Below are 27,808 nucleotides of genomic sequence, written 5' to 3' on the forward strand. Positions count from 1 at the left end.
GGTTCATTAGTGCCAAAAAAGCAGTGTTAGGGATTATTAGCAAAGGAATGGGGAACTGTATCACTGTGTCAGTTATGGACTTACCTGTATTTGTGAACACTTTGTGCAGTTCTGGTCTTCCTCCTAAGGATATAGTAGAAACTGAAGAGTTTGAACAGTGATGGTGAGTGCCTCAAGTATGACATGGCTCCTGTAGAGGAAGCAACACAGTAGATTAGAACATTCCAGCATAGAAAGGAAGATGCCTGGAGGCTCTGGCAGTGCTTTGCAAAGTCATGAGTAGCTTGGAGAGGATGCATGAGGAATGGTCATTCACCCTGTCTTTCATGATGAGACCTCAGGTTACCAAATGAGACTAGCAGGCTTCAGGCTCCAAGCAAACAGAAGTTATTGCATAGCTGTATATTTTGTTGCACAGTGTGTGTATTGGCTCCTCATCCCTCTGCCACAGTGTCTTGTGGATGCTGAGGACCTACAAAGGTTCAAAGCCCAACAGGACAGTTCACTACAGGATAACTCATCAGGTGTTACGGACCTTAGTCCTGTGTCTGTGGAGGTGAAACATTGTCTTGGGGAAATATGCTGCATGCTCTTCTACACTTTACATCCTTTTTTGATGTTGTGTTGTAGGTACCTGCTGTTGACCACTTTTGCTAAAAGTTTTTTTTTTGCACTGAGATAGGCATTCTTGTGCTTACTTGGGTTCCTTTCCCATATCAAAGAGTGCTTGTCATAGGACTTCTTAGCCCTGTCCCCTCTAACCCGCTGCTTTTCTGCATCTCTGAGGGCTGCTGCCCCTGTCCTGCTCTTCTTACCGAGTCTCTCTCTCTCACTTGAGGTGTTCTGGCCTTGCTGCCTTCTTTGACTCACCAGGGACTACTGTCTTGTCCAGTACCATTCCACTCAAGTCTCCTTGCCCCGAGGCACTGATATTTCTTCATCTCTCCTTTCCTTCTGAGTACTCTTCCTAGCTTGGCATCCGTCTCCTCCTCTCCGCACATCCTCTTCTGCTTCCTCTCAGCATCCGCTATCCAAGCCAGTCTTAACTTGTGTCCGCTTCCCTGCTCTTCATCAGCTCTGCCATGCATCTCCCATCATCTCATTTCACATCTCACTTGATGCTACCTGAGCCAGGCAGATACAGAGAGAGTCTGTGATCCTTCCTGGGAGCAAGGAGATCAGTCTGTTCCAGCATAAAGGCAAGGCAGCACTTCAGAGGGGGAAAAAAAATACCCTTCTGTCACAGCAAAAACATGCTCTGTGTTCTGAGTGGTAAGGTGTTTGTGCACAGCTGTCAGTGCCTCATCAGATGCAAAGAAAGTTATAATTGCCTCAACTTAGCTTCTATTTTCTATTTTATTTTTCAACAAATTGCAATAAAATTTGCTTTATTAAAGGGTTCTTGATTATGACTGTTACAAACACAGACTGAGGGTTGTTTCTGATGTTACTTCAAAGGAAGATCCTGTTGCTCTGTTAGATGACCTAACTGCTGTGAGATATTCTACTTAAAGCTTAGCTAAACTAATATGACTTTGTGTTGTATAACAAAAATGGTCATTGTTTTCCCCTTTGGTGGTATCTGATGAATGTTTTCAATGGTCTTTAATTTCCTTTTTTCAGTGAAAAATGCAGATCTGTGATTCCATGTTTCCTTACAGCTGCATTTAATTCTTCCTCTAAAACAAACAAAAAACCCAACAAAAAAAACCCCCACACCTTAAATCTTTAAGATATTTTTTTCCCCTCCACTATTTCTATCCTGTACGTGGCTTGTAACATTGGATCAGCTGAAGATTTCTTTAGTGTTTATTTGAAGTCCATTATCTTGTAGGCAGGATGGAAGAACATTGTCGTCTCTTTTAGTGCTGGCGTTGTTGTTCTTCCTGTGCATCAAATCCAACATTGCAACTGAATAAAACAGGGAAACTCGGAGTAATAGTGTTTCAAGTTTTGAAATCCAAAGGAGAAAAGGCTGCAGTATTGGACAGAACTTTGGGAAGGAGACTCTTGGTTATGAGTGCTGTTGAAACTGCATTTCCAAAGTCTTGTAGGAAAGTGGATTAGGCTTGTGACATGCTTTTAAAATGCCCGTTTCTTGACTGAGGCTGCACTATCCTCTGTCCCATGTACGCAGGAAATAGTGAGCAAGGTAGCAATCCCACTTGACCGTTGCTTTGTGCAGAAGCAAATGGGTGAATGCTTTGGGAATGCTGGGTGTGTGGTTCCTTGGGTTTTGTCGTTGAGTATGTCCGTTACTCCTTCTGGAGTCCCCATGGGTCTGGGAACAGCTGAACCACCTCTCATTGCATGAAACATAAATTAACAATGCTTCCAGGGTATCAGCAGCCTCTCGACAAAAGCTGTTACTGTGTACTTTGAGTGGTATGTTATGCCCATGTTCGTTTGGGGTTTTTTTTTATTACTTTCAACAGTATTACTGTGTCCATGTAATTTAGAGATGGCCTTGCATTTAAGCTCTGTCACTTTGAATTTCAGTTCTGAAGTGGTTTCTAGATTTGGTATTTTTCTGTGTCACAATACTTTCACCAAGACATCAGAATTACTTTTAATGAAAAATGTGTTTGTTTTTTAAATAGCACAGTAAAATGGTTCTTAATTTGTTAACCATAGCAACAAAATAAAAAAGAAATAAATATAAATGTACTATAACCAACAGTATATGTATTAGTTTTTTATTGTCAGAGTGCTGGTATGAATTAATGTCCGTATTTGTCTTTTTAATTTAGGCAGGCAAACCCTGTATTTAGTGATTTAAGTGGCTTTCTGTGAAAGGTATTTTGTCCTTCATTAAGAGACTTTAGACATTTGTTTATAAATATGCCCTTTCATTCTCAACCTTAGTGGATAGCCTGTCTTTTGGGGAACGTTTGTGTCAGAGAGCTCATCTGTAACCTTGGAGAAGTGTTTGCAAAACGGCTTTCAGTAAGTGTAAGAAAGAACTTGGTTAATTTTCAGTGAAGTATTTCTCATTTAGGGCACATTGCCCTTCAGGCAAATAGGGCCGATAAAGCTAGTACTTACGATGTGACAGCGCATTGCCCCAGCGTTTATCTGCCCTCAGGATAAATTGTCCGTAACTGGCATGGGGAGACATGGCAGCATTACAGGGCTGTGCTCGAAGTGCTGGAAGTCGCTCAGGTCTAGCACGCGTTCATTCATCAGACCTCATTGCTGACAGCCTCGGGATGAAGAAGAGGTATGGCCTCGTGTTGGCTAGGCTCAGACCCAGCAGTATTCCCATGAAATGGCAAGCTGGGATTCAAGGGCTGCAGGGCTGCGTCCACAAAGCTGTGCTGGGATGACACCAGCTGTCTCCCTGCTGGATGGATTGCTGTGCTCAGAGCGTGTCCCTAGGGAAAGAGTTACGGCACTTCATGCTTGTGTAAACATCCGAAATCCTTGCAAGATGAACATGCTGACATTTGAAGGTCAAACATGCTTCAACACTTTCAGTTCCTTACCCACAAGCACAGGCATCTTTATCATGCAAGCAGAAATTCCCTTTGGGTTCCTTTCTCTTTCACATGAAAGCTTATACTTGTGGTTGATGCTAAAAACTGTGTAACAGGAGACATTTTGTGTTCAAATGTAGGGGTTTATTTTCTTGTGGAAAACTTCTGCAATGGAAAACAACAGGTTGAGAATGGTCATATACAATTTGTAAGAACAAAGCATCCATTAACCATCTAGGAATTCAGGTTTTGATGAATGTAGATACTTGATTCTCTTTGAAATTGGAAAAGCAGGCTATTTCTAGTATGCTTGTCATGGGATCAGTGGCAACAGAAACCCAAGAACTTCCTCATGCAGTTGAATTTGGTCTTTTGGTTTTTTTTTTTAATAGAACTGTCCCAAATTCTCTCAATTCTTACTTTCGATTACTTTTTTTGTTGTTGTTTTATTGTGGGTGTTTTGTGGTGTGGTTATGGTGGGCTTTTTTCCCAAGTTTGCTTCCCTTGAAGCTCTTCAAATTTGGACACATGGTTTGTCAACAGCCCTGAAGACTGAAAGCTGAGCAGACTATGATTAGCAGGCCTCCATCCAACCCCTCTTCCAAAAGAAGTGGAACAGAAGTGTATTTTTTTAAGGAACCATTTTGACTGTGTGTGAGATTTTTGTTCTCAGAAAGCTGTGTGGCGGTCAGGCGGGGGGGGTAAGTGGTCAGAATGGGGTGGATCGTCTGAGGAGCTGCCAGCTTGGCCCCAGGAAGCCAGAGGGCCCATGGTGGGGAGGCTGTTACTTCCCTCCTACCTTCATCTGTCTGCCTGCCAGTCTTGTCTGGCCTGTTAGTGTACGAGGTATCACACGTTTTTGTAGTTTACTAATCCTTGTTATAGGAAGCTAAAGTGGTAGCTTTATGGTACCCAGGGGTAGGAATGCACTAGCATTCACTTACCAAAGCAAGCATCTGATGGGATTGTCTGGGTGGGTTTTTTTTTAATCCTGTGCTTGCATTTATTTATTTATTCTCCATGAGAAGACTTGCACTGGTTTTATTTGAAAGGGGCTGTACTCTACTCTTCTCCACATGTGCCTTCATTGGATTAGAAATTAAGAAACATGCCAGTGTAGGGCAGTTACAAAGTGTTGGAAGTGAAAAATCTGGTTCTGCAGAGCGGTTGTGCATGGCCAGTTTGGTTTTAAACTTCCTAGACTTGATCTATTTATGCGTAGATCATACCAGCATAATACTTAATAATACCCACAGCCTGCTTGTTAACAAAAATAAAGCTAATAGCTTTAATACTTCATTAGCTTGAAGAATTGCTGCTGATTTACTGATTACAGTAGTCTTTCAACATGAGTGGTTTCATCTGTATTAGTGAATGTATGAGCAGTTCCGCATTTTTTTTTTGCTGTGAATTTAAATTTTATTCAGACATTTTGAACTTTCTTACTGACCCTCAGGTTGAGAAATAATAGTAGGGTTTTTCAGTATGTTCAGAATCATGTGGAAACTTGTCTTAATGATCACTAAGGGAACTTAAAGGGGAATTTGCTCCAGTTAAGTATGTGAACCTGAAGCTAATACAAAGTACTTCGGTTTTAGTAGAACATATGAGTACTAAAAAAAAATAAATAAAAAATTGTAGTCATAACCTTTCTTCTTAACCTCCTGAATTTTTGTTGCTGTTTTCCACCTAGGAATTTTTAGTGTGTACCTAAAAAATGCAGACTTAATAGGTAAGAGTTGTATCTTAGTTTTTTATTCAAACTGATGTACTTAACCTGACCATTAAAAATGCTTCCTAATTGTTCAGCTTGAAATACTGAAAGACAGCAAAAACCTGTGCTAGGGATAATGAATGAGGATCATGATTATTGGAAATTATTTACTTTCTGCATTAATATGTTTGATCTTTAAATCCCAGTGGCTTTGTCAGTAAGTTCTTGATGTGTAAAATATTTAAATTACCCCATTTTTTCATATTAGATCATTGCAACTAGGTCAACAGAAAATTGAATCATAACAACTTGATATCAAAGTTGATTTTGGTAGCAGAAATTAATTTTGGCTCTGTAGTAATACTGTCTTCTACTTCTTTTTCCAGAAGGTACTTGGATGAATACATAAGCAGTGTCTGCTTCTTAGGAAGTCTGATCCTCCAGGCTTTGAAGGAGAATGGTTTTTATTTTAGTGTTTTCCTAAGCTGTTCTTCACTGAGTTGGTCTTACATATGTTGTGATTTCATACCTTTTTATCGTAGTTTAAGCTAGCATGCAGTTTCTGAATATCTGTTATTTGTCAAGTTATTCTCTTCCCCTTGTGACTGTTCTTAATCTGTTACAAGATTATTGTTTATTTAGGATTAGCTCTCTGTGACTACAGCTGTTTGGAAACAGTCCACCCAACAGAGATTACAAACCCTTTGGGAAAAGGACTACCTTACTGGTTTTTATGATACTTAACACAGGAGCATCCTGTCCTGTGACTGAAAAGCCTGTATCTCACCTTACGGTGCAAATGAGAAATGGCCAACAGCATGCACATGAGCCTATACCTGGAGCTGTTTCCTTTTACCTGTTTTCTGGGATTTGTTTATTTAGTCTGTAGTAAATATGTGATAGGTAAACTCCTTCCCCTAGTATACTGTGGACTTTTTTTTTGTGTGTGTGTGTAGTTTTCTTCTTGGAGAACAACCTGTGAGAATATTTCTTTCTTACAGTGAAATCCCCTATGAATTCCGTAATTGACCTCAAATTTGTCTCCCTGTGTACCAGTGTCCTGGTTTAACCCCAGCAAGCAACTAAGCACCGTGCAATTGCTCACTCACTCCCCACCCACCCAGTGTGATGGGGGAGAAAATCAGGAAAAGAAGTAAAATTCGTGGGTTGAGATAAGAACAGTTTAATAGAACAGAAAAGAAGAAACTAATAATGATAATGATAACACTAATAAAATGACAACAGTAGTAATAAAAGGATTGGAATGTACAAATGATGCGCAGGGCAATTTCTCACCGCCTGCTGACTGACACCCAGCCAGTCCCCGAGCTGCGATTCCCTGCCCCCACTTCCCAGTTCCTATACTATATGTGATGTCCCATAGTATGGAATACCCCTTTGGCCAGTTTGGGTGAGGTGCCCTGGCTGTGTCCTGTGCCAACTTCTTGTGCCCTTCCAGCTTTCTCACTGGCTGCACATGAGAAGCTGAAAAATCCTTGATTTTAGACTAAACACTACTTAGCAACAACTGAAAACATCAGTGTGTTATCAACATTCTTGTCATACCCAACTCAAAAACAGCACTATACCAGCTACTAGGAGGACAATTAACTCTATCCCAGCTGAAACCAGGACAACCAGACAATTTTTCTTACACCCATTTCATAACCTGGCTAAGCTTGAATTATGTAATTTTTCTTTAGTCTGGGAAGAAATGGAAGTCTTGGGCGGGTTTTCCATCTGATGGTGCCTGCACTGCCACGGGGAGGCCAGTAGCCATCTATGAACCCTTTGTTGGAGCAGAGCTGGAGGAAGCATTCAGAGATTGAAGAATCTGGGTTCGTCTTTCTCCTGCCTGTCCTCTAGCCTTCCTTTTGCAGCTCGTCTCAGTTCAGCAAAGATCAGTTTACAAACATTTCTGGTAAAATGTGAGCCAAGCTGACTAAATAAATAATCCCAAAATTGCCTTTCAGTAAGGGGTGTCTCAAAACCTAGGTCTTTGATCTTGCTGATGGCATGGCCACAGATGTGCTAATGCTGGCAGGAGATCAGGCCGGGGGGTGCAGCTGAAGAAGAGGAGAGTATGGAGCCACTCTTTTTTGAGACAAAAGTTGACCTGGGTTGGCCTAAGCCAATCTAAACCAATGTTTACAGTATTGGCAATTTTTTGAAAACACAAGCTCCTATGCTCATCAATGGCCCATAAAACACTGGCTACCCAGAGTGTTTTTTGCTAGTTCTCTTGGGTTTTATACTCTTAAATACTGGGCTGACTTTGAAAATAGAAAACATAGCATGTGTAAATCATAGTCATCATCATATTGTTGTTGTAGAGTGCTGAAGTGATAAATCTTTCATGTTTATTTTCCTGTTTCAGATTTTGGGGGGGGAAAAAAAAAGTCAAACCTCAGTCTAGTTACAGTGTGAACTTCCCTTCCACATGTCCTTTTGCTGTCTTCTGTAAATCATAAATATTTTGATATGTCACTTTGTTCTCAGTGTGGGGAACAAGGTTTTTAGATTAAAACTTGACTGAATCTTAATCTAACATTTTTTTCTGTAGCCTACCCAGAACCTTTTTAATACTTCATTTGTTCTCCTTTATTAACTAACAATGATCCCTAAGTTAATTTGGCATATCATAAAGGAGTAATACTGAAGTTTCATATAACTTTCCTTTTTGTTAAACTCTCTAAAATGATAGGCAGCTGTAAAGTTTTATTTCAATTTTTAGTTATATAACTACCCTTATAATTTACAAAATGTATCCTATGTCCAGGGTGTTCCAAGAGTAACTTTTAAATTCTAATAAAAATGGAAGGTGTAATTTCAAGTTAAATGCCATTTTTATTATGTATGAGCAATTGGCTTTGTACAATTACTGTTATCTGGTCTGTTACAACAGAACCAATTTACAGCAGGTTTTTGTACATTATCAGAGGTAAAGCTCTTAAGAAAAATGTGCTCTAAAATAGCATGTGCTCTGCTGAGGCCAGCTAGTTTAGTTAAGGGCATTGGAGAAATAGGAGGATGCCTTTCTGAGTCTCCCGAGGGCTTTGAGGTGCCACCTCTTTCTGTTTGTCCCTCTCCCCTCTTCCAGCCATGTGGCTTGCAAGGTGTCTCTGAGGTTGGTCATTGCCCAAGATCCCGTTGTTGTCAACTGTGTCCACAGGAGAAAGTATGAACGGTGTCTTCACTGTGGTTTGGCCTGTGTGCCACACCAGGTGTGCACTGATTTGTGCCCAAGCACTACTTTTTGAAGTTGGTTATGGGTAGATGATATCGCCCCCCCCCCCCCTTTTTTTTTAATAGAATTTCCCATTGTTCTCTCAAGATTTCCGTTTATCACATGACAACTGTAGCTGGGGATGAAATGGGGTAAAATAGCACCTTTGGGGGAAACCTGCTGAAGAACTCATTGATGTTGCCTCTCATTTGGCAAAACTGATATTTTTTTTAAGTACTGCTTAAAGCAAAGTGCTTGTTTTGCTGAATTGGGGCATGAGCTCACTTGACCCTTTTCTCTGATGTGGCAGGTTCAGATTTCCAAGTGAGAACAGCCATGCTGCAAGATATGCTTGAGCACTTTCCCTGCTCCAGCAGAGCCCTCTGAGAGGGGACCACCTTGAACCTCTTTCAGCACCCATGGTCTGGTTAGACAATGGAGTCCAAGCAATATACCCAAGAAAAGGAGATTTTAACCATGACAGCTTGTACAAAATTCTTACGTGAATAATTAAATTCTATTTACGTGAAATTTTTCTTGTTAGCGATTTGACCTCAAAAGCAAGCAGGCAAGGAGGCATCTCCTGTCCTGTTTGGTCCATCCTGGCCTGAGTATGCTACGAGTTTATTGACAAGGTGTTTCCTCTGCTGATCTTGAACAGGAGTGTCGAGAGACAGGATCAGCTTCCTGGGGAGTTACAGCAGAGGTGCTTGTGAGGGAAGAGGCAGCACCATCAGCAGGCGTTGTGCTGGTGTACTGTCTTGTGTATATTCTCCGGTTTTAGCTACTGCCACAGCTAATGAGCTATCTGGAATGCTGCCTTACTGCCAATATGGGAAGAACTGCCCAGAGTAACATCAGTTTTCATCTGCTGCTTTGAAAATTTTCATTCCTGTCTGATTACTAACCTGTCCTTTAAAGCTCTCTCCTTACTGGTGTCATGCGTAACTCCATCGTAATGGAATTTGGGTTCTTCGAGCACTGCCTGTATGAAAAACTTTGGCCATCCTCTCTGTGTGGGAACTCATAAGATGTGTTTCAGCTCATTTTAGTGACTTACCGTCAAATGTATGTAAAGACATACAAGGTACTGACTTTGATTTCTTTAGTATCATTCTTCTGTTGTCTTACACAGTTGGGGCAGATGCTTTGCCCTTAAATTTTTTTTCAATGATTGCTCAGCTAGACGCTTTTGACTAGGGGCAAAAATCTGCAAAGGATTACTTTTAAAAAATAAGCTTTTATAGACCTTTTTGGGTGCATTACAAAATGTTCCATCCCAGTGGTTAGTCTTGATTTATTCGATCTAATTTGGTCATCCTTGCTGTAGGTCTACAATATGATATATTTACTGTTCCTGTTCAGTTTAATGTCTTCCTAACTGTCGCTTATCTTACTCTAAAATCCATTAACTCTCTCAATTTTTTTTAATCTGTTGATGTTATACAAGGTATTTGAATTAAAAAAAAAAATCTTCATTCTGATACTATGGATTAGACTTAGACACTAGGCAGTGTTTCTGAGCATAAAGTCTGTACAAATAGCAAATACTCTTTTATCATATTGCCTTCAGTATTTGCATGTAACATACTGTTTATATTAATCCTTAAGGATGGGATTCAGTTCTCAATAGAACGTGATCTTGCATGTTAATCCTGGCTTGGTTTCTGTCCACAATGACTCATGTATATGAGGAAGAGCAAATAAACAAAGAAGGTTGGAATTAATCACTTGGTAATATATGACCATCTTCTACCAGCTCTTGGTAACTACTGCTGTGTACACTGAGTTTAATTCTTGCAGTGAGAACTGGAGAGGAACAGTTTTGTTATAAAGTGTGGGGGGGGCGGGGGTTGTAGGTAGTAATGCTTAGGTTAAATCTTTACGTGGCGTTGTGCATTCACAGAAATTGTTGACTTTCACCAAATGCTGAAAGTATGCTATGCTGACTTCTGGGTTATTGTGTGGCCTTGTGGGAGGTTAGTGACAACACAGAGCTTTTGACTTTTAGTCAGAGCAACTCAGCCCCATCATTAGTAGCAGTCATTACTTTCACGTCCTACCTTTCAAATGGCATCTGGAGAGTTGGGTGTTGGTGGACAAGATCCTGTACCCTTTCTTCTGTCAGTATGTTTAATGTTAGAAGCCAGAAACTGCATTTGCATTGTTTTTTCTAAAAACTACTTTCTAATGTCTGGAGTGGGTCCAAAAAATTTGTATCCCTAGTAAGGCAGGTGATTTGTCTAATCTAATGTACTGTCTTCCTCATTAGCCAGCAGAAGATGGTGTGAGAAACCTATTCTGCGAACAGGAGACTTCAGTGTGTGATATTGAGAATGTGCCTCTCATTTTGTCTGTCCATAAAGTTGACTCAACTATCACCCTTTTTTGGGATAGATAACAGAAAAACAAGTTATTCAGTTAATCTTCTGTGATCATACAGAGTATGTGAAGGTGCCTGTGAAATAGGCAGGGCACCACTTTCTTGATGATACTATAGTTTGCAACAATTTAAAAAACCCAAACAGTAGGTCACAGGATGGGTACAGAAATAACGATGTTTTGAAGGCCAGCGTGACTGAAAGGAAGTCAAGGATTGTTGCATCTTTGGTTTTGTTTGCTAGCATGTGGGGAGGTGGAGAAGACTTAAGGGATGGATAGAATCGTGGGGTCACTCATGTTGGAAGAGACCTCTGGAGTTCCTAAGTCCAATTTGCTGCATGAGGCAGGGCTGTTACTGAATTCTGACTGCCTTCTCAGGGCTTTGTCTGGTGTGGTCTTGAAAACCTACAAGGACAAGAGATTCTACAACCTCTATTGGCAGCTTTTTCCCTATGCTTAATTATCCTTGTGATTCTACCCCCCTCCTCCCCCCACCCTTATATCTGGTAGGAACCTCTCCTGTTTCAAACAATGGCTACTCTCTCTTACTGCGGTGAAGCGCTGTGAAGCACCTCGCTCTGTTGTCTTCATGATGTCTCCATAGCCATGAGCAGGCAGGTATTCTCTCCCTTGAAGCCATTTCTTCTCCAGGCTGAACAAGCCCTACTCCCTTAGTCTCTCCTCGTAGGCCAAGTTCTCCAACCACCTTGACCATCCTCTGCTGAACTCATTCCAGTTCATCAATATCTTTATTGTAGTGGCATGCCCAAAACTGGACACAGTATTCTAGAGTGAGTATTCTAATGAGTGCCAGGTAAAAGGGGTTAATAGCTTCCCTCAGTCTGCTGTACGTGCTTCTGTTTGTACACCCCAGGACATCACTGGTCATCTTTGCTGTCAGGACACACTGCTGGCTTGTGCTCAGCTTGCTGTTGACCCCAGCTGAGCCTTTTTTGAAGAGCTGCTCCCCCGTTTGCCTGTCCCCAGCCTGTGTCATTCCCAGGGCTTATTACTTCCCAGGGGTAGGACTTGGAATTTGTCCCTGTCGAAATTTAGGAGGTTCCTGCCAGCTCACTCCTCCATCCTGTTTAGGTCCCTCTGAATGGCAGCGCTGCCTGCAAGTGTGGCAACTGCCCCCCTCAGTTTGGGGTCATCTGCAGACTTCTTGGGGGTATGTTCTATCTTCTATGTGTCATTGATAGATATATTAAACAAAACAAGTGCCAAAATGAAACCCTGAGGTATTCTACTCATTAATCCCTTCCAGGTGGAGTACAGCCATGAGTCACTACCCATTGAGCTTGACAGTGCAGTCAGTTTTTCACCCAACTAGTAGTCCATCCCCCCAAATCATAACATCACAACTTGGATACAAAGATGTTGCGAGAGGGAGATGGTATTAAATTCCTTGTTAAAATTAAGGTAGACGGTATCTATTGCTTTGTTCTTACTTGCTGATCTTCCCATTTCATCCTAGAAGGCAAGTCAGGTTGATCAAGCATGATTTACCTTTGTTAAATCTGTTTTGGCTATTGCAAATAGTCGTCATCTCCATGTGCCCAGAAATGGCTTTCAATAGGACTTGATGGATGATTTTCTCAGAAACTGAAGTGAGGCAGACTGGCCTGTAATTCCCCAAAGCATCTTTCTTGCAACCTGGTTGCAGCTTCTGCCTTTCTCCAGACATCAAGAACCTCCCCAAAACTCTGCAATCTATCAAAGATACGTAAATCAGGTTTTGCTTTGAACCTTGTGTGGGAGGCTGGTTTATAAATTAAACAACTTGAAGCTTCTGACCATGAAGACTTTCTTCGGAGAACTAGTATATGATAGATGTAGACAAGTTTCAGGGAGTCCTCTATTGCCCTAGCACTTAGAAACATAGGTTATTAGCCATTCAGAACTGTCCTTACATGAAGAAATGACAGTGTTTATCAGTTGTCCATTTCTTATAATTAGTGTTTTATTTCTATAAAGTGGTGCTTACTGAATGCAGAGTGTAACATTGCATTCAGTCTACCTCACTGCTTGTCTTGGAGCCTCCTTGAATTATTGTGCCCGAGTCAGCCCTTCTCTTTCTCTCAAGCTGTCCCATCCCAGCTGCCTTGTAGCTGAGCTGCCAGACCACACTCCCATCCTTCCTGCAAGATGAGTAAAGGCTTTTCTCTGTATAGCGCAAAACCACATTTTGTCAGGTAGTTGTTAATCTGGTTAGTTGTAAACTTTGCAAAGCCTGAAAGTGGTTTTTTGTTGTTGGTTGTTTTTTTTTTTTTACTCGTGTTGCTGGTGTGCAGCAAAGTCCACCCAGAGGCGGTAACAATTTGAGTGGAAGTTTGGTCTCGGCAAATTGAATATTCAGGGCTCAGCAGTGTTAAAGGAAGCGATTGCTTAGGTTGTTAATAATCAGTAAGGTATTTCTGCTAAGTTGATCTTCAGCTGCTGCTTATGGAGTTATTCACTCATCAGAGCCTTTGCACAAGGTGGTATTGCAGAAAAAATTACTGCCTGAACTTGATTTCATAGTGATTTCTGTTCTTTGCCAGAAGAGAAGGAGAGAGGGAGCAACGACTGAATTAAATTACTGCTTAAGTAAAAAGAATCCAAATTTTTTATAAACATGCAGTAGGAAGGGCAAAAAAAACCCACAAAACTGAAATCTTACTGAAGTGAACATTTCCTTGTTTAAGATATGGTATATTCCTCATTGGAATCCTAGTGTTTGAAATAGCTTTTGATGGCCAAACATTAAAGATGTCTAGCATTTTCATTCTTTCCACCTATTTATAGGCTTATGGTCATTACTCCCTCTAGACATCAGTGACTAGTGAGGCCTTCTCTAACCTTACTCCTTGTGCCAGATGCTTTACCCCAATTACTAAAAATGGCCCATGAGAAACATCTCATCACATAATAATGCAAAGCACAGTGGGATTACTGGTCCCAGTTGTGCTGAATTGTTTCCAAGCACCCTATCTTTGTGCTATCTTACCATTTGATTGATGTCTTTAGCAAGTCAATAATATGAATACATAGGGTATTAATGTATTAATTAATCCAATTACTTCTTACTGAATGCTATTTCCATTTCAGAGCCCATTTTCCAAGTACATCTTATGTAATGAAGTGCATTAAGTGTTACTTCAGGCAGAAAGGAGGCACGAAATTTTAAACTACTTAGAGATTTGCACTTGCAGACCTTGCTGCAAAACATGTCTGCTGCCTGCTGTGAGAGAGAGAGCAGAAACAGTAACAATCGATGTGCAGCTTGTCATGCATCTTGGCAGCAGCAGAATGTGATGTTAATAGCTGGAATGTTAAAATTCCTGCATTTGGTAGCACTTATGAAGCATGATCTGTTTTGAAATTCAGCCATATTATAGCTTGTAAAAACCTGAAGGTAGCTGGGGGAAAAATAAGGCTCACAAAGATAGGATTCCTTAAGATATGCAATGTATCTGCTTTTGAGAAATATCATTAAGTTATATTTGGTATTTATATTTAAACATAAGGAAGAGCAGTAAAATAGGTCCTGCAATATCAGTCATCTTTATTATCAAATCATGGTATGCAATTTTGTTGATAATGTCTGAAAAGGTTCTTAGAAATGTTTTTATTTTTTAAAGGCTGCTAGCTTTTGTTCTCTTTTGACATTTTTGGAAAACCAACTTCATTAAAATCTTACTGAGTACAGAGAAGAGTGAATGTTGCCTTGAATAAGCCTGGGAATGGTTATTGACTTTCCTACTTTAGGTAAACTATTTAACATACAGTTTGAAAACAGTTAAAACTAAACAAAGGGGATTTCTATTTGTTGTCTAACTAGTGCTCACTGGTGTTGATGGGGGGACTCCATTACAGTGAAAGAAATAGCCCTGAAGAGTTCCAGAACTCACAACTGAAACTAAAAAGCTTCTGTAAATTAAGAAGTGCTTTTGTCTGGGGAAGGGTATGTGTTGATCCTGTACCATAAAATGAGATCACAGCTCCTCAACTTTTCCTTACTATTCTTCTTTCCATATTGTGATTGCCAAATACATACCCTGGCACACATGTCTCCAGCTCTCCTCATGAATTTAGAGCATGGGAGAGGCAGGCAGTTCCCCTGCCAGTGGCAGAAGCTGGAGGACCAGTTGATGGGAAATGTGACCGAGTGGTGTTCAGTGCAGCTGGTTTCTGTCACCTGCCATGGGAACTAAGGGCACTTGACAAGGGTTTGCGAGCGACCTGTGCTGACTTTCCACAAGCAACTTCTCCCTTGACAGGCTTTTTTGGTATTTGTTTGGTGCTTGACTCATGCCATATTCTACTACTGAGTGTCCCACCTGGCAGTGACATGAGCAGAACTGTAAAGGAGTTCATCAGTCATGAAGAAATGGATAATTGGGAGAGGACTTTAGCACATAAGTACAAGGAATAAAGGGAATCTCAGAAAAGTCAGGAGACTACAAGGCAGGAGGCAATTAATATTGAGATGCACACAAAAAAATCAAAATGTACTTTATATTAAAAAAGAACCTGAAAATTATGAATATATTTCAGCAAAATAATTCTCCCCACCTGGGGCTCTTTCTTAGCATCCCTTATTTTTTTGCATTAACAATATCTCAACACTGGACCAATGGTTCTGGTATAAAGACTGTTTCGGCTGCATACCAAGGACATTTTTCTGTCCTGAATGAAATAGGTCCTTTCTTGAGGTGATAGGTGGTCCTTTACCAAGAACACGTGCAGCACCCGTATGTATAATGAAGCCTGGGTAGCATTCTTGTTTGCTTCTGTTGATGGTTAGTGAGTCCAGATAGTGTTGTTTCTTTGACCCCTGGTAAAGGGGTTCTTAAAAAGTGCCCCTTTGAGAAGACGATCTTTGTTTCAGCCAGTTCCTCAAATACCTTTTGATGCCCATGGTGGTATACTTTATGTTTTACCCAGTTTAATCAGTTAATGACTTCGAGGTCCTGGGACGTGCTTGATGATGGCTTTTATGAGCTAAGCACTGCGAAAAGAAGTGGATGTGGAGAACAAAAGGCCTTCATACACAATGGATTTAACCACTGGGCGATGGAGAATTGCTCTGTATACAGCACTGTCACAAAATGGGGGATGGGAGCAGGGGGATCTTACGTGGGTAAAAAAAAGCATTCCCAAATACTTGGAGTGTTTTCTACTGTACCATTCTGGTAATAGAAGGTCCTTTATTTTCTTGCCCTTTTGTTTCCCATTCCTTGCACTCCTACACCCCACATATTGTGTTTCACTCTAAGTACTTGACAGGGATGTGTACACTTCAGTGTGGAAGAAAAAGAATTCAACTGTTTTGAAGAAGAAATATTTATAAAGAAAACATTTCCGATTTTATGGTTTTGTTTTCCATGACAACTTTTGTGGGCATGGAAGGTCAGGATACTCTAGTGTCTTATTCCTTGCACTTCCTTTCTGGACTGAGGTGGTCAGTTCTCTGAGGAGCAACATTTCTGTGTATCTTTTACTGTAGCTGCTGTAGTAAAAAAACTACACAGGGACAGGATGCTTTTCAAACAGAATGGCAGCAGGCACGTAGTGGCAGGCATATAACTGCATCTTCCAGACAGTACTGTGTAAACAGCCCGAGTGCACATACTTTTTTTGTGGAGTAGATGTGCTGTTATCTTTCAAGGTACCACTGTCCTCTTTCCCTCCTGATTTTTCTGCCGGTTTGGTTGTGGCTCAGTATACTTCAAATAGTTTTCACGGTCTCAGGATTCTTCTTGGGGAATCTTGACAAAATTCTGATTAAATCTTCACAAAATGGTCTCATAAAGCTTTTCATATTTCAAATCTGTTCCTTGGAGTTTATCTAGTAGTGGTTTTTTTCAGGATTTTTCCTTTCTGTGAATTTTACCAACTGTTTTCTGTAGATCAAGCAATTTACAATAAATTCTTGGGTTATTCTCTCCTCCTGTTTGAGGAACCCAGTAGTTGCCACCAGTATGCTGTATGTAGAATCAAGAAGTCCTTTCTAACTTGCCTTGGCTGCCAGCACCTTCCAGCTTTTCATTGCTCTCTCTTTCTGTAATACTGTGGATGATCTGTTTTAGCTAGACATATTGCTGTCAGTTTAGGACGGGTCCTTGAATTCCCCCAAACCCCCCCACCCCTGCTCCAAAACCCACCAGAAAACCCCCACCAAATGACCTGTGGCAAGCACCCACAGGTGGCATCTTTCACTTTATAAGCTTTTTTCAACTGTAAGCAGCTGGGCTTCAGTCCCTAATGCTTCACCAGCCCTCCCAGAGCAGCTGACCATGTCCTGTAACAGATTTATCAAACAGGACTGCTGTGATGATGGAGTGAAAAGTGGATCTGAAAAGTCTATTGGGGCTGGAGAGAAGAGAGGGGAAGGAAGCAATAAGCAATTAAGCATGGTGTGGGAGGAGGAGAAAAGATTTTTACTTGGGCAGCATCATGTAGGAGCTCTCTGACTGAGGCAGGATGGAGTCAAGCTGTCCAGAGTGACATCTCTAGACTTTATTATTCCTGCTGTTTTCTAACTCACTGTTTACAAGAAATTAGGCAGGATTATGTAATTGGAAGGGAGGGGGCTCTGTCTGCAACAAATACTCTCTTGTTTGTGCAGAAGCTTTGCAAGATGTAACCAGTGCACTGAGGAATTGGAAGGGAGAGTAACTCACTCCTGAAATTTCTCAACTTCTTGTGCTGGACTTTGCAGCCTGCTTTTGGGCCTGTTTCTCAGTAAATCATGTTTGAGACGGAGCATTTTGATGCAGGTGGTACAGGGCGAGAAAGTTGGCTAGCGTGAGTGGTTGGTACCTAAAGAAAGCAAGCTGAAGGGGAAACCCTTCAGATAGCCTTTTAGGGGTGACCTTTGCTGCTGTTCACACCAATAACAAGTTCTGGGATGGTGGTTTTTGACTTCTCGGGCCTTTTAGGAAGATGGGCGAGGAGGAGGAATCCCAACATGTGACATGGGGACTCATGATGCTGGGATAATGGTCTCTAGCATTGTTCTGTTATATTGCATTAATGAGCAAGAAAGGGACAGGAGGTATCTCACTGTACTGCCAGCAAGATTTTTCTTTGAAGATGGGGAGACAAGTGGAAAAAAGGAGACTTTTAAGGAATGTTTATATACTTTGTCTATAAAGATACCAGAATGTGTGATGATGTGTATTTGAATCTTCTTGCATGCAAACAGATGTATCCATTATAGGCATAATGCATCAAATCTGAATGATGCTTGCATTCTGTCTGGAAAGTAAGACAATTTTATCAGAAAATGCAGTCAGGCAAAAAAGTAGCAAAGTGAGCAAAAATTCCATGTATGTCTATGATCAAAGAGCTACAGAGGAAGGAGGAAGAAGGTTTGAGAATAACCCTTTTTTATGTATGGTACCTTATGAAAACAAAGACATAATAAATGCCATGAATTACTTACAGGTATATTTCTTGGTATAGTTCATTATTTTCATCCAGACAAATGTGCTTTGATGGTTTCTACTTAAAGGATTTTAGGCCTTCCCACTCCAGAATTTTGTGTGAGGTATTTGAACTTTCCAAGACTCGCAGAATATATCAAGACTGGAGATCTTTGTTGTGGTGGATGTGTGGATATTTAGATGTCAATGAGTTTATTACAGTGGGTTTTCTTTTACCTTGATCTTGTGTCCCAAGTATGGTCGTATGTTGTGTGCCATCACAGTGTTTGTGAAAAGTACCTTAATTGTCATGATTTCTCAAAATTGTTATAAAAGTATCAAGGCACTAAGGTAGTAGTACAGCTAGAATTACCGGTCAGTTTTTACTCTAATAGAATAGCTTTGCTCATCCCAAATTGTTGCCTTTTGTAGCCTAGTAAATGGATAAATATTGTGAATAGTGAAGGTGGTTTACCTGAGAGTTGTTACATCAGGGTGTATTTGTTGCTATGTATGCTAAATAACAGAACAATAAACCACTTTTTAGTGGGTTTATTCTCTTTACCTTTTCAAGTTTGGTTGAAAGCAGGAATACAGAAGCATTCAAGGATTTCTTTGAAGCAGAAAAACACTAAAGCAATAGGCACTTGCTTTGATGCCATGAAAATGTCTGTTGGGAGAGCCACTGGCCTTAGTTTTAGATGCTTAAAACATAGTGGATGGCTTTGCTCAAAAAATAATAAAACACCCCAGCTATAGTTATGGGAAATTACTTCTTGGAACTTTATGAGGATGAAATGGTCAATACAGAGATGTGTTAACGGGGTCAGTGTTGGTTTTGGCCAAGCCTCTGGAAGACAGAAGAGCTGCAGCTGTTCCCACCTCACACTCCAGAGGTGGCTGCGCATATCGTGCTGTTACTTCTGCTTCTGCCCTTCAAATTCGGGTCTGCGTTGCTGTCCATCTGCTGTGCCGTGGGACTCTTACTGAAATTCATGCCATAGGTTACAGATAACATGGTGTAGTGGGGACAGTTTCTCACAGAGCTGTTTTGGGGGGCAGTTTTACAGGCAGGAGTTAAGCCTGTTACGGATGGTCCAAGCCGCTGGGACACAGACATCATGTTTTATCAGCACCACCTTGCCTTGCTGTAGGCTGGGTTTTAGGGAGATGCCGCTCATTTTGGCATTTGGGATGGGGTTGAGGGAGGTGATTTCGATCTTTTAAGGCTAGCGGGGTTTTGGTGCAGCGCCAGGCTCTCCACCTCCCCAGTGGTGTCCCTGCATGCAAGCTCCTCTGCAGCCTGCCCTTCGCTAGCAACTGCCAGGGGCGGGGGGTGAGTTGTTCGGTGGTGTTTGATGCTGCTCTCAATGCCTGTACGTTACTGGGGGACAAGATACAGTAGGGTGATATTTGATACCCGACTGGGTACTGGTTTTAGTATTGGTAGTCCTTCACAGGTAACGGTGTAGGTAGAAATTATCTTTTACATGGGCTTTTACATAGTTCCTAAATACTGCTTCTTTTTAACTTCCATTTAAAATTAAATTTGAAATTGGAGAAATCTACAAATCCCTCATTTAGTGTAGACTGTTAAAATACTGTAAACTAGACTGAAGATCTTTAACAGTCTGGCTTAACATGTTTTGTGCCCAAGTTCAGAGGAAAGCCATGCCGTGAGCCAGGGCAGGCATCCATCCCCAGGGGCTGGGCATGGCAGCAAACCCTCCTTCAGGTTTTGGCAGGCACAGCCTCTCCCTTTTCATCTGTAGATACCAAGTTAAAATAGTGAAGTACACTATGACTGGTTCACTATGTCGCTAGGTAATTGTGCTTGCTGAATCATTTTATTGAAAAATGAAATGCATTTTTGAAGTATCTAGGTGCTTTGCATCTTCTCTGCTTTTCTGGACTTCTGAAGAAAAGAAAAAGTATTTTCAATAGTGTTGTTTCTTTGCACTTGAGGCCTGTGTGTTTGGCCTGCAATCTGATGCAGATCGCAGCTAACTTTAATTAACAACGTTATAAATAAGAGCATTGCGCATAAACGCTTACATAAATGCTTATATAAACAGCTTAATAAAAGCACCTGAAGTTATATGGCTGCTTAAGTAAATGTAATAATGTATGTATAACATAATACGTAATAAATAAATGTGCCTGAGTAGGCATAAGAGCTAGCAGAGGTGTTGAGGGGAGCTGAGCTGTTGCACCTGGGGAGCAGGGCAGAGCAAAGCCCCATGGCAGCAGGATGGGGAAAGATGCAGGGTTGATCTGCTCTTTGCTGCACTATGTGGAGCTTGTGATGGCTCAGGATAATCTGTGCGAAGTCACAGGGAAAAGACACATTTCTCTGAATGTTCTCAAATATGTACAGTGCAAGCACTTGAGCTTGTAAATTCATTTTAGCAAGGCCCTTGTTCTCATCAGTAACATGGAAAATGAAGCCTTGAGTCCTAGAGCCTCAGCATGTGTGCTGCCTCCTCATGCAAAATTTAGCACAGGCTTTGTTTGAACGTACTCCTCTGAACATAGTTTGAACATGCTTATTTTTTGGTTAGGATCCTAACCATCTGGTAGCAGGTGTTTGGTTTTGTCATGGATTTTGTTTTACTACCTTTATCATTTTATCTTTGCTCTCTTTCTGTGCAATGTCTGATGGATCCTCACATCCCATCTGGTTTATGCAGCAGATGGAAAAATCTGCTGATCAGGACCATGTCTCACACAGGGTATAGTATTTTTATTTTGAATTACTGTGCCCTGATACCATACCTGCCATTAAACAGATAGGGCAATCATCTTCTTACAAGCATGCCCACTTGCTGAGCCTTTTTTTTCCTAGAGAAGATTTAAAAGAGTGTGTGAACAGTTGCCTGCACTATAATCCTAATTCTTTCATTAGAGGTTGATTCTTAATGCTCTTCTTAGTCTTTACTGTGTTGAAAAATGATATCTCTGAACCAGAACTTCTGGTCTTAGAGCATAAAAAAATCTGTTGTAGTTCCAAGAGCATTTTTCAGAGAATAGGGCATGCTTGACCAAAGTAAAATTATTTAATAGTAGAATGTGGCATTATAACCGCTGGCAAAACTGTCTGAAAAATGCGAACCACTTCCCCATTTTGATATACCAGGATGGGGCAATACGAAGAAGTGTGCTACAAACGTAATGGAGAATTGGGCATCAGGAAAGGAATTGCTGACACTAAGGAAAAAAAATTGTAAAGATTTGTAAAATGAAATTAAGCTGTGACTTACTATGTTGACACAATCCGTGTTTCAGTAATGTGCAGTTAAAAGACATAGGTTTGAGTTGGCAACAAGCAACTTACTTTTCAAAAGGGCAAGCAGCGGATTGTCAGCCTTCAGCTCAATGAATGGTAGGCACAGGGTGGTGTTTTTTTAACGTGGTAACATGATCTCTACCCAGAATTCCCCTTCAGGGCTGTTTTCTCCAGATGCGTCAGAAACCCACAGGCCGGAGGTATCTGGTTTTGTTCAGCCTTTCCCTGCAAGAGTGGGTAAGCAGCTACTGGAAAACAAAGTAGCTGTTACACTTGCATGTTGGATCACTTGAGGGAGTTTAGTGATTTATGAGCTCACCAAAAGACAAATTGTGCCATTGTGGTTTATTATTAGAGTACCTCAGCAAAGCACAGATGTACAGCTGTAATCAAAATACAAGAAACACTGAAGAAGGCAGAAGAGTACAGGAAAAAGCGATAAATACGAGCCTGACAGAGGTGGCGCTGGTGGTGGTAATAACACCAGCCCTTCGTGATGTGGATTCGGTACAAAATTTGCAAGCCCTTCTGTCCTGTGGTGTGGTCGTGGTTCAGCCATGGCTTACTGGCAGCCGGGTGGGCAGTGGAGGAGCAGGGGCAGGGTGCTGGTAAGGACAAGGGGACAGCACGGGGCTAGGGAGGCTTTTAAGGCAGGGCTGCTACCTGGAAAACACTCATCCGACTTGAGCCTCGCAGGCAGAGTGTTGGGGACAGCCTGGTGCAGTGCAAGTCGGTATGTTGCTGTATTGGAAAAATGTAAGATTGGAGTTGAATTGTGTGTTGCGATCCCAGCACCTGACAGTGGAAATTATAACCAGTGCTGGGCTGGGATGCTGCATCAGTCAGAAAAATGTACTAATGTACAACTACCTCAGTCATGGCTTGTACTGGCAAACAGAAAAAGAGTACTACAGTTTTTCCTTATGTTTAGAGCCATGCACATTGGCCCCCTCTCCTAGGAGGCACAGGATTGCTCTCTCTTCACAAGTGCTTGTTTCCCCTGCATAGTCTTTGGGTTACTTGTTCAAAAAAGCAAAGAATCCCCAAAGTCTTATGATTCAGCAGCATTGAACGTTAAACATGTACTGAAGTGATAGAGGTAGAAGCTTGTGTGCAAGTCAAAAGTGTTTGAAGTGCTTCTTTCTGATGATTTGTGTTTCTGTTAGACTAGCCCAGGCTAAATAAATGTTGCAGTTGTCAAGTGAATTCAGTTTAGTTCATAAAACTGCCACTTGAACATTAATTTATTTAAAAGAACAACCACAAAAATAGAACAAAAGTTCAAAGTTTTGCATTTAAACTTCAGTAATAATTATAATGAAATGAATGGAAAAAGTTTCCAGGGTGTGAGCTCTGTGTGTAAATAATGGGCAGAATTAAATTTTATTCATAATAAAAAATTGAATTGAAGGCAATAGGAATCACATGCAAAGCTGTAAGTGATTGCTGTTGCCCAGATTTTCACAACCCTAAATAATTTATTATAGTTCTATATAATGAAGGAGCATTACATTAAACAACCACCCTTCTCCCCAGCTCCTCCTTTCCTTCTGAAAATCAGAGGGGAGCTTGTTCCAATGGAGTGTTTATTTCTGTGAAGTTCAGCAATTGGTTGCAAAATGGAGCCTCATTTGAAATGAGAATTTGGGTTACCGTGAGGATGCTGTTACCTTATTTTCAAGGAATCTGATTTTATAAAGCAGATTTTGTGTATAAAAGTCAATGCTAATACCATACTTCCAATTATATCCAAATGTCTAGTGTTTCTTTAGTTAGTTGATATAATCAGACATGCAAAAAATTATTACTTTTTAAAAAATTTTAATTACATACTCATACATACTGTTAATGACACTGCAGCCCAGGCTGCATTGCCCACATCTTTGGACAGAGAGCTTTCCATCTTACATTTGGTAACTGTAATTTGGTGGTACGTCCATATTCATTACTTTTGCTGAAACAATGTAGGCTTATTTTTTTCAGCAATGAGGTATACTATTAATTGCCTTCTAGCTTTGTGGACACAATATTCTGATGATATTACAGGGTGTTCAGGTGAATAGATTAGCTTCATGCAGAGGTTATCACATGTGTTTGTATGTGGACTCACGTGCCTGTGCGTGTCAGAAGTCAGATAGATGACACAAGCTCTCACACACACTTGTGTCCATAGCTTCTGAAATCAGATTTAGTTTGCCAGAGTAAAATGTACTCCAGGATTTTTTTTTGCTCAGGTACCTGACTAAATTGAAGCATTAGTAATTACCAATTACTTATGTCACTTTGGGTATGTGGCAGGATGGTCCCCAGAAAGACAAGTACAGCTAAAAACAAGGTGCAAATTTATTCAAATTTCAGTGCAAGATTTGGGTGTGATACCTCTGGGAGCAGAGACTTTGTTAACAGAAGCTGCAGATTTTGTATTTTCGGTTACCAGAAAGTGTTTTAACTCTGCTTTTGCAAGTTTATTTTGGGCACCTCTAGAAGGCATTTCTGTTAATGATTTGCAGGCATTAGAGTATGTCACTGAAGGATAAAGGTAACAAAATCCTTTTTTTCCTAGTGAACTGACTGGCTTTTAAAGACTTCAGATCAAAAGCACTGAAATATAGCAAGGAATTTAATGTGAAATACACATGTTGGTGATTAGCAAAGTTGTATACATCTGTTTGCTGAACTCTGCTTTCTCCCAGTGTACTGGGTGTTGATTATTTTAAAACTGACTTTTTAATTGTAAGCCTCAAGGACCACTTCATCAGCTCCCTGAGACGACCCTCTATGGAACAGTAAACTTGTAGTCATCTCATTTTGATTAATTAGCCTCTTATTACATCCACGCAGCCATTGGGACACCTTGGTTCATTCACACAGGCTGTAGTTTTTTGGAGGTTACAGACAAATGTGCTTCAGGGAGCTGATGATTTATGCCAGCTGAGTCATGTGCTTTCACAATCCAGTGTCTGTTCAGTATATCAACTTCTTGAAAGTAGTCTGTAATTTTTCCTTTAAAAAAAAAATCTTTGAGGGGTTTTGGGGTTATTCAATTGCAATGCCAGAATTGTACAGAATTACAGTGATTTTAGTCTAATAAATCATGTTACTTATCAGCTGAGTTTCTTCTTATTCATCAGTTACTGAAGCTGAGACCATTGTTTATTTCATTAGCATGTACATTTTTGTTTTGCTGCTGAAGACAGCACAATCTCTTTGGTCAATTATGTCCTTGGTAAAGAGCCTTTTTTCCCCACTTCAATCTGACCAGGTATTCAGGTGATCCATGAATCATCTTGTTCCCTGGCTGATGAGCTCCACTTGCTCATCAGCCTTCCGGGCTAACCTGAATTTTTCTGACTGATGAAATGAAGTTGCAATAAAGAGACTGCATCAACAAAAATAACTAAGTGGACTGTAGTTGCTGTTAGTGCTGTAATTCAGTAGAAATACTCCTGAATTGTTTGAAACAATGTGTTGGTGTCAGATTTGTTTTGTGTGGAAAAACTAATTCAAAACACTTCTAACCCTCTCCCTACTGCTACTCAGATGCAAAATGTGATTGTCCCTCCCTGACCCTGCACTCCCTTTCCAGGAGCTGGATCCACCAACTCCTAACTTCATGTTGCACCACACATGTCTTTGATAGGTCCTGCAAATTTCACGGTAGGTATGTGGAAGTTAGCATATTACTAAAATTTTCATAATCTAATACATCTCTGAGATCAAAGACAGGAGCTACTTTCAAATGGGAAGTTTGAAGAAGATGATGAAAGCACCATTTAGAAACTGTTCCATTCTCTGCAAACAGACCATGCTACTCATTCGTGAAAGCTGCCCTATGCCTAGCTAAAGGTTTAACAGGATGAGATACTGGAAGCAAAATTAACTTTGTTTTGTTTTGTTTGCTTTCAGTGGGCGAGTTTGTGAGTGATGCCCTTCTGGTACCAGACAAGTGCAAGTTCCTTCACCAGGAAAGGATGGATGTGTGTGAAACTCACCTGCACTGGCATACTGTTGCTAAAGAGGTATATTCATCTGTCTTAAAATTTCCTGCCTTCCTTCTTTAGAGCCGTAACACTCTTCTGAGGGTGAGTTTAAATTTAGCAGTGACATGGAAAACAAAAAGCAGTACTTATGAACGTTTGAGTTAATGGCTTTTTGTTCTGCTTTGTAAGGTACAAAATGGAAGCCACTCTGCTGAGGACATCAGAGTCCACTACTGGATACTTAATGTTGACCTTTGAACATTGACCCTGTTTCATAGCACTGTTTTTTTTTTTTCTCACATCCACTCACACACCCACCATGTTTTCTGCCTCCTCCTGCTTCCTGTGTTAGTGCTGCTCTGGAACTAAACATTGATCACTAATGCCTAGGCTTTGCCTTTATCATCGTCCTCAGTATGGATATTGGCATGCTAGCTGCTTCACAGAGATCAAACAGGCCTCAAAGAATGCAGTGTGTGAAATTCAGCATAAAAGGGTAGGAGAGCTGATAAGACATAGGACTAGCCAAAGACATTTTGCAGTCAAGTACAGAGTTTTTACAATTTACCAGTGCTTTACTGAAAACAGAAATAAACCTAATGTTGTAATTGCTAATGCATTTTAGACATTTATGTCCTTATGTAGAGAGGTTGTAGGGATAAAAACTGAGATGAGCTTCAAGAAGATTTCTGGCTGATGTTTTGTTTGGAACCTTGTAGTTTGTATGTTATCCCACCTTCTGGAGATCAAAATTGAAATGTGCTCAGCAGCTTTTCAAATTTTCAGTTCGTGCTTGAATCATACTGTTGCCCCTCAAATGAAGTGTTTAAGGCACCAATCTTCATGGAGGCAAATTCTAGTCCATTTTAAGCATTTGCAAACTTGGAGTGGCGTAGCCTAGAACAACATCATCACTGTGCACCATTGAACTATTTTCCTTTTTTCACCTGTCCTACATAGTTATATCTTTAAGGTATAACTATGCACAGCTGACTGTTTTCCAAACAAGGCTAGAAGGTACTGTACTGGTAGAGGTGTCAGACCAGATGCAGCATGTTTCCAGTATAACAGGTATTTTAAATGTTAATCTATCTTACAATGAACTCTTTAATAGCATTAAAGGATCAGGATTAATAGATGAAATTATTGTTCTGCCTTAAAGTTTCCTGTTTATGAGGCAGAGCCTGTGAGGATTTTAGGCAAGAGTATATGGAGTCATCACGTATATTGGAGGAGGCAAGTCTTTCTGTACTGGGAAAGTCTAAAGGGCAGGGGGAGGGAGAGCTTGTTGCTTACAATGGTCATGTGGACACAGGTAGGGAGCTACCTACAGTGCAGGCAGTGAATGCACGCGTGACCACTGTAAATCATCTTTCAAAATTCAGGGATCGTACAGTTCACCAGCTTCAACCTCCTAAGGCAGCACGCATCCCTTTATATTTTCTTGAGGTCCGTAACATTTTTTTCCAGCTTTCTTCATGACAATATTGTTGCTGTTTTCTTTCTATTTTCTGTAGTCCTGTAGTGAGAAGAGTATGAACCTGCATGACTATGGCATGTTGCTGCCCTGTGGAATCGACAAGTTTCGTGGTGTGGAGTTTGTTTGTTGTCCGTTAGCGGAGGAAAGCGACAATCTTGATTCGGCTGATGCCGAAGATGATGATTCAGATGTCTGGTGGGGAGGTGCAGATGCAGACTATGCAGATGGAAGGTAAGAGTGACTTTCTACCCTTTAACTTGTTGTTATCATATTACTAAAGATACCCAAACTCTGTATAAAAAAACCTTAGTGTGGAAGAGTCACTGCTCCTTATAAATGAACTTGCAGCTATAATGGTTGAAAACATTAGTGTTCTACTCATTTATTTTTAACTTGCTACAGAAAAGCTTATTGTTAATACAATTATTGTGCTTTTGATGCCTTCATCTTTTCTTCAATGAGAAGTATTGCCATATTTATTACAAGAATGCTTGAATACATACTTTTTGACAGCTAAATGATAAATACTGTGCTCTTAAGATGCTTCATGTGCAGTCTGGGGTACTGTAGCACATACTCAGCTAACATAACTGTTGGAGGTTTTGAAAAGTCTTCATTTGTAGTAGGCATTAGCTGTGTACCATTATTACTGTAAGAATATTTTTCTGCTGAGAATAACTTTCTAAATGTGATCTAAAAGAAAATCTGTTTTAATATCTAGCCTTTGACAGGTTCATTACTACGCTGCTGTTAAGTTGGAGTATGGAGGATTCCTTTGAAAGACAGCAGTGGATGGGAAAATACCATGTTTGTCTTTACCCTTTAACATCCACTGTGCATGTAGGCTAGTTT

The 27,808-nt window shown here is 40.6% G+C and overlaps 1 protein-coding gene across 4 annotated transcripts in view; it reads left to right on the forward strand.

Moving 5' to 3' along the window:
* Positions 1–27,808, forward strand: part of APP (amyloid beta precursor protein) — a 234,430-nt gene that overhangs the window by 85,594 nt on the left and 121,028 nt on the right. For all 4 annotated transcript variants that reach the window (XM_075033881.1, XM_075033883.1, XM_075033879.1 and 1 more), the window contains exons 4-5: positions 25,403–25,515; positions 26,994–27,187. In XM_075033881.1, coding sequence (XP_074889982.1) covers positions 25,403–25,515; positions 26,994–27,187 — 307 coding nt within the window. The remainder of the gene's footprint in view (positions 1–25,402; positions 25,516–26,993; positions 27,188–27,808) is intronic.

The sequence above is a fragment of the Buteo buteo genome, chromosome 8 (genome assembly GCF_964188355.1).
Source record: "Buteo buteo chromosome 8, bButBut1.hap1.1, whole genome shotgun sequence".
Lineage (NCBI taxonomy): Eukaryota > Metazoa > Chordata > Aves > Accipitriformes > Accipitridae > Buteo > Buteo buteo.